At 47.3% G+C, this 7,140-nt stretch overlaps 1 protein-coding gene across 1 annotated transcript; it reads right to left on the bottom strand.

Moving 5' to 3' along the window:
• Window positions 1–547: 547 nt before the first annotated feature.
• LOC119402487 (E3 ubiquitin-protein ligase Siah2) lies at window positions 548–7,047 on the bottom strand. Its single transcript, XM_037669636.1, has 3 exons — window positions 7,001–7,047; window positions 6,085–6,191; window positions 548–837 (listed from the first exon to the last, which is right to left on the bottom strand). Exons 1-3 carry the CDS (start codon window positions 7,045–7,047, stop codon window positions 548–550), a joined length of 444 nt encoding a protein of 147 aa, XP_037525564.1.
• Window positions 7,048–7,140: the final 93 nt, after the last annotated feature.

The raw sequence follows: 7,140 nt of genomic DNA, 5'->3' as shown, positions 1-7,140 counted from the left end.
TAACTTCACTGGCAATCATTCAGAGCTGTTCATAACGTCGCTGCAGCCCTGAGAAACACTAAACCAAAACGTATGCCAACTTCTTCTTGTCGCATACTAATGTTCCATGTTTTCTGGTGATACGAATTTCGGATGATACGAATATTTTTGGTAACCTCGCGAGATTCTTATCACCGAGGTTTTGCTGCAGTTACTGCCCAAGACTGCACGACGGACGTGATCGCGGACGAATCAGCCACGCGTCACGTGACGTGATTCGGATCTCTCCACAGCCAGCATTCACGCTACAGGGGAAAATCCAAGCTACAAGTGAGGTTTTCGGCATTGCACTCCGGGGATAAAAACTGTGATATGGGTCGCCGTCGTTTCACGAATCGCTCCGCGCGCACTGAAGCGGGAGTGCTGGTACGGCTGACGGAAGGTGACGTATTACGCAATCCACAGGCTCGAATCGCCATTTCGTCCGTCCTGCGAATGCAGGTTAAGGTTATCCCGCTTTTAATTTCGCTGCCCCTTGAACTGTCTTTTACATTTCCTCATGATGCAGTCAAGCAGCGTAGATGGTGAGCTCGACGACCAGGTCGCCGCCGTTCAGCAGGTGCTGCGCTGAGCTGACGTCGAACTGAAGGCACTCTCCACTTTCGATGCAATGGGCAAGGGAGTTTATCCCTTGCATATTGGATTCCCATGTAAGCCGGTGCCAATCTCCACAAAGGCGCAGCTGGTAGTCGTACTTGCGCTCTTCTTCAGGTGACCCAACGACGGCTACTGCGCTGCTGATCTTGCTGAAACCGGGTGCGCGGCCACTCTTTTTCATCACCACAATAAAGTCCCGGCCTAAGCACGTAACGACGGCGTGCCAGGAGAAGTTTTCATGGCGATCGAAGTGTGTTGGCATGAATGTAGTAGTGTTTCCTGCGTGGGAACGTGCATCGCGAAAAAATTAAAGCTACTACCACACGAGCGAAATAACAGTAAGCAGCGGAACTGGCGAGCAAGTGCCACCGCCTTGCGAATGCAGATGAAGCTATTTCATCATTTTTCTTTGTCTCGTCGTTGCAAGGTTGAACAGCAGGACGGAAATAAGACGAAAGAACAAATGAACAACAGGGCCAGTGCTGAGTTGTTCATGTGTTCCTTCGTCTTCGTCCGTCGTACTGTTGCACCTTGCAGATGTCGCACCAACTTGCGCAGACCAAAACTCTCCTCGCTTGCTTCTTTCTTTCATCTTTGTTTTTCTTTATCTCTTTCTACATCTTCTTCTTCCTGTCTCTATTTCTTTCCATATTGCCCTCTCTCCTCCTTTCCCTCCTCTAAACCACCACATAACTCCACACTTCACTTCTCTCTCCCACCACTTCCTATGCTGTACTGCACATGGCTATGCAATGGTTTTCCCTGTGACCACCTCATTCCCTCCTCCTCACCCTTACCTCACTCCTCCTCATGCTCATTTCCTTTTCCCATCCCCTTGCTAAACAAGGCTACCGTATTTACTTGGTCGTTACACAACCACGATTGTAACGAAAGGGGTGACTTTTCATTGCGCCCAGGAAGAAAAAAAATATAGCAATACAGTATTCAATTGTAACGCGAGGGTCAACATTCGAGTAAATACGGTATGCCATGCCTTAAAGGGGTACTCACGCGAAAATTTTCAGTCCTGTTTTTGATCAAATGAAAGTTCATGCCCTCAAGAGCCCAGAATGGTAGCGCTAAGCGCGAGTGCACCCTGAAAGAGTAATTACAGTATGTTTTTAAAAACTAGTTTCGGTTCCTACTGTACCCTGACGTCACAACACGGTGTGAGTTCCTCGTCACGTGCTCGCACAATATATAGTGACGTTTCCACGGCCGCTCCGCACCGTGGCTCCGTTGGTGCCGCACAAGCGGCCATTTTGAATGTTTTCGTGACGCACAAGCGGCCACCTTGGAAGTTTTGGTACCTAACGTCATCAGAACTGCTGCGTCAAGTCACCAGAATTGGCACTATAGCCTAATATCAAGCTAGTGTCGATGCGGTAGGTGCGCCATGGAGAAATTGACTTTAATATTAAAATAAAGTATCTTATCAGCCTTTGATGAGCTTCACACTTGCTCAGAGCCGTCTCTGCATACAGGAGACTTGTGTGGCGGAGTAAACTCGCCTTCGAAAAAAGGTGTCAGTACCCCTTTAACCTCTCCCCTCCTCCTTTATGTCCTCCTCACCTTCACATCACACTCCTCCTCATCCTGACTTCCCTTTGTCGCCGCATATAATATGCATGGCTGTGCTATGCTAGTAGCTGCTTGGCACATACCCGCCTTCTGTGACGCATACATCAAGGTTTTTGACGCACTCCGCACGGCTTTACCTCACACAGATAATAATTTCGGTGCATGTTCGCCGACCCTTCATTTCACCGAAAAAAAATCTATTTCGCTGTCCGAGTCTCCAGGACCATGAAAGCACTCTTAGTTTTCGCGAAAAAAATAATGTTGCCTTAGTCGAAAACATTCGGAAGTCTCCACTGAGCCAGAACCAGCTTTTTTACTTACTGCGCGAAAATCTTGTTTCACGCGATCCTACAAAATAACTATCGTAGCTGTGAATCTAAAATTTTTTCTTGACTTACTTTCAGTGACATGCGTTTACAAAATTTTGTTATCTTGCAGCTTTCTTGCTAGTATTTCAAAAAAAAGATCTCATACACTGCACATTGTTCAATAATGCTGGAATTTCAGATTTTTTTCTCTCCGCATCTATAATAGTCAGAACTTCCAAAATTTTCCCGAGTGTTGCCATTTATTAGGTTAACAATCGTATCAAATACAATTGCCAAGAATGACGTTAAACGTGAACAAAAAATGCATAACTTAAGGAATGTTTCTAAAAAATGCAATATTGTGACATTCAATTTAAAAAAGAAGGCCCACTTAGATTTTAAAAAATTCACCAGAAATAAAGCCAAGCACGTGCTCTAACTTAATCTGTAAAAACATGTCGCATTATTTTTTAGAGATCAGAGTTACGAAGCCACAATCGTGGCCGAATGGACGTTAGTGCTGATACCCTTAATTCTGCAATCATGTAGCTATAGTTGCTGTTGTCATGACTTTTGGGTCTTCAGTATGTTCTCTCGTGTTCACAAAACAACACATCGACATAAAGAAGACGGAGAGCTGCTTTAAAGTGCAAGATTGTATATATGCGTGTTTGAAGTCGTCGTAGTATTTTTCCTCGCGAGAGCAGTTATCGGGAGAAGTTGGTCTAGATGCACACTCGAGTCGGGTTTTCGCATGCAGCAGTTTATTCAGCCCGAATGCACACAGGAAGCGATAGAGGCATTGAAGGAAGACTGGGTCCACGCAGAAAGTGTCGTGGAGACGGCATCCACGATCTCTGCCTTCTTGCGCCTGGCGTAGGACGTCGGACAACGACGTTTCCCCTTTCGCCGCCATCTTCAGGCGAGAAATCGCTGCTGAGTAAATAACAAAGTCTAGCTCTTCAGCAGCGTTTTTTGCTCAGGGACTCAATTTTTAACAGACACAGACGCATCTGTACACTTTACAGCGATCTGTTTGAAGAGGCTGAAACAGTTTCAAAGACTGTGAGAGCTTCTTCTGTCACAAGGCTCATGAACACGGCGTCATCGATACCTTCCACACTCCGAAAGTTCCGCTTATAGCTAATCTCTTTTCTTGTGCTTGTTCAGATAGGGCTAAACGCTCGCTTTGAGCCGTGCGACTGAGCCAAAAAAAATCTCAGGACAGTACCAGAGGCACATGCATATTCACATAGGCAGCTCAGTACAGGACAGCCGGGCAGTCGACCACACGACTGAGGGACGTGAAAGCTGGGGCGCCTTTTCGACTTCAACCTTTCTGAAGGGTATTGAGTTGTTTATTTATTTATTTATCTGCTTTTTTATTTATTTAACTATTTATTTATTTATTATTCTTTTTTTTTCGCATTCTTCAGCGCGGTGGGGCTGCAAGAGCACCACCTGAAACGCCTCTATTTATAGGGTATAAATATTTTCGCTGGTGTTCACGAAATGACAAATTAGCAGTAAAAAAAGAACGAGTTGGTCTTGAAAAGGGAACCGTTTATATGTTTCACCACGCAAATGGAAAGAACGACAACACGGCTCTCAGCGATTCGGCATGCTGCGAACAAGCGGTGCTTTTGCAGCGCCACCGCGCTGAAGAATGCGAAAGAAAGAATAAGTAGTTAAATAAATAAATAAACAAATAAACAACTGAATACGCTTCAGAAAGGTAGAAGTCGCATGAGCGCCCCCACTTTCACGTCCGTCAGCCATGTGGTCGACTGCCCGGATGTCCTGTACTGAGCAGCCTATGTGAGTATGCATGCGCTTCTAGTACTGTCCTGAGATTATTGGCTCAGTGGCACAGCTAAAAGCGAGCGTTTAGCGCTATCTGAACAAGCACAAGAAAAAAGTTAAGCTATAAGCCGAACTTGTGCCAGAGCCTTGTGCCAGAAGAAGCTATCTCCGTCTTGGAAACTGCATGAGCTGCTTCAAACAGATCGCTGTAAAGTGTACAGATGCGTCTGTCTTAAAAATTCAGTCCCTAAGCAAAAAAAAAACGCTGCTGTAGAGCTAAACTTTGTTATTTACTCAACAGCAATTTCTCCCCTGCAGATGGCGGCGAAGGGGAAACGTCATTGTCGGACGTCCTACGCCAGGCGCAAGAAGGCAGAGATCGTGGATGCCGTCTCCACGACACTTTCTGCGTGGACCCAATCTTCTTTCAATGCCTCTATCGTGTCCTGTGTGCATTAGGGCTGAAAAAACTGATGCTTGCGAAAACTAGAGTCAAGTGTGGATCTAGACGAACTTATTGCGATAACTGCTCTCGCCAGGGGAAATACTACGACGACTTCAAACTCGCATATATACAATCTTGCACTTTTAATTAAAGGGCCCCTAAACCACCCTGAGGTTGAAATTCAGTTGTGGTGTGACAGTTGTACACGAGTCTACAATGAACACGTAGCCGTCATAATTTTTCGAAACGGTGCTGTAATAGCGGATATATAGGCGTTTGATGATCGAAACGGTGCGATCGCTCGATTCACCCTTTCCAACGCTACCCTCCACTCGTCTGCTGGTCTCCTCTACCAAAGCCGCCTAGTCATCCTCGCCAAGTGCCCCTCCCAACCTCACGTGTCATACCGACATGTCGCTGACGCGCTCTTCGAAACAGCGGGCACTTCCGGTTGCCGCGACGCCGTGTTTCTCGGCTAACCACTGTTGTTGCAGTGCTGACCCGTGCTCGCACGCCTTCAAAGGATCGCCAACGTGATGGACCCGTACGGTGACACGTGTCGCGTCTTTTCGTTTTTCCAGCCGGCGCTTTTGCAGCCAAGCACTGACGCGTGAAAGCCATCGCAAAACACTGTCGGATTCAGTCCGCACAGCTTATCAGACCGCTAGGCGTGACTGTGCTGGTACGCTATAGCCATTTGGCCGTTGCGTTACGGGCTGCAGTTGCCGATTCGCAAGCGCGCACACACGGGCAACACGACGAATAACAGCAAGGAGCGCGGGCAGCTGCTTGCAGACTAACCGGAAGTCGTAGGTTCTTGTTCGACCAATCGCAGCGTCGCCTGCATACCGCATCCCAGATTCAACACGCTGACTTCACACACGTCACTAGGCAGACAGGAAGAGTCCGGAGAAGAGAAGAAATTGTTTCGTGGAATTTGCTGGCGTGCCCGCGGCTCGTAGTGCTGCCACGTGTGGCATCGTTGATGGTGACGGCATTCTGCACACGATGCGCCTGTTTATTTGAAATGTTTCAAAAATATCGGAGGTGGTTTAGGGGCCCTTTAAAGAATTTATCTCAAAGAAGGACGAATCTACATGAACTACACGTGTCCCATATTTTGCAATTATAATCCATATTTTTTTAAATTTAAACACCTGTAGCTGGTTCGGCTCCTGCACGCGTTCAGCAGGTCTAGTTTTGTTTAGATTGTTTTAGGTTTGCTCTCGGTATGGGCTATAATGTTGGTATGGTTGGAACGATGGCATGGTTGGTACAATAAAAGTCTAGAGATTAATTGCACCACATTACCTCTAAAGCGTGGAACGAATGGGTGCGCACGCACGATGTGATCAACGAGCTCCTCTCGTGGCCCAGTCCACTTGCACGCCTCGGACCCCAGCACGCCCCTGCACGGCCTGAAGTGCAAGGCAAGAAGTCATACGAGAGCAAGTCACTGAAGACGCATTTAGCGATGGGCTGCCAGCGAGAACTGAACGTTCACGGTATGTACAAAGCAAGAAATGGGGCTTGTCGGTTCGCGAGAACTTCTGCGCGGGCAAGTGGCACGTCTGTCGCTGCAAGGTGAATAGCACGAGAACGCGACAAGAAAATAGAAGAAAAAAAAACGTACTCTTGTCTCCTCTTTTTGGTATGTTTCAAGTATACTGACGTTGTATACCCGACCTATGCTTTCACAATGACATTATACTTGGTCTGTGGCTACGGTTCTCAATTACTCAACTGAATGCCGCGCGTTGAAGCGCTGCTGCGGCGGTCACATTTTGATGGAGGCGTACTTACTAGAGACCCTTGTAGTGTGAGATATCAGTGCTCGTTAAAGAATTGCAGGTGTCGCAAACTATTCGCAGCCTTCCACTACTCATTCATAGCCGGAGGTGCTTTGGCACGTTAAACTTCATTAACCGTTACAACTAATTTATACTTGAAACGAACTTTCAATAAGAAAGATAGAAAGAATAATAGCTATGACACGATCACTCACCCGAAAGAGCAGTGCTCTTCATGGTGTTCCTTCCCCGAAAGCGGAAACGACGCCATGCACCCTCGTGGAGCGTACGTGCATGGGAATCGCGCAGTTTCTACGAGCTTTTCGAGGCCAACGTTTCGGATACGTTCTCCACGGAAATGTCAGTGTGCGGACAAATCACGAGGGCTGGGCATAACTACTGTAGGTATGTATTGGAAACACGAAGCCCGTGCTCACCTTTTCGCGCCCGGCAGAGGGGGCACGTTGGGCTTCTCTTGCGGCATTCGGCGCAAATTAGATGCCCATTGTTACATTGCAGAAGAGGCGGCAGTATCACCTCGCGGCACAGTGGACACTCCAGGATGTCCAGAAGAGCG

This window comes from Rhipicephalus sanguineus, chromosome 8 (genome assembly GCF_013339695.2).
Source record: "Rhipicephalus sanguineus isolate Rsan-2018 chromosome 8, BIME_Rsan_1.4, whole genome shotgun sequence".
NCBI classification, from domain to species: Eukaryota; Metazoa; Arthropoda; class Arachnida; order Ixodida; family Ixodidae; genus Rhipicephalus; species Rhipicephalus sanguineus.
This window is presented reverse-complemented; position numbering and strand designations above follow the sequence as displayed.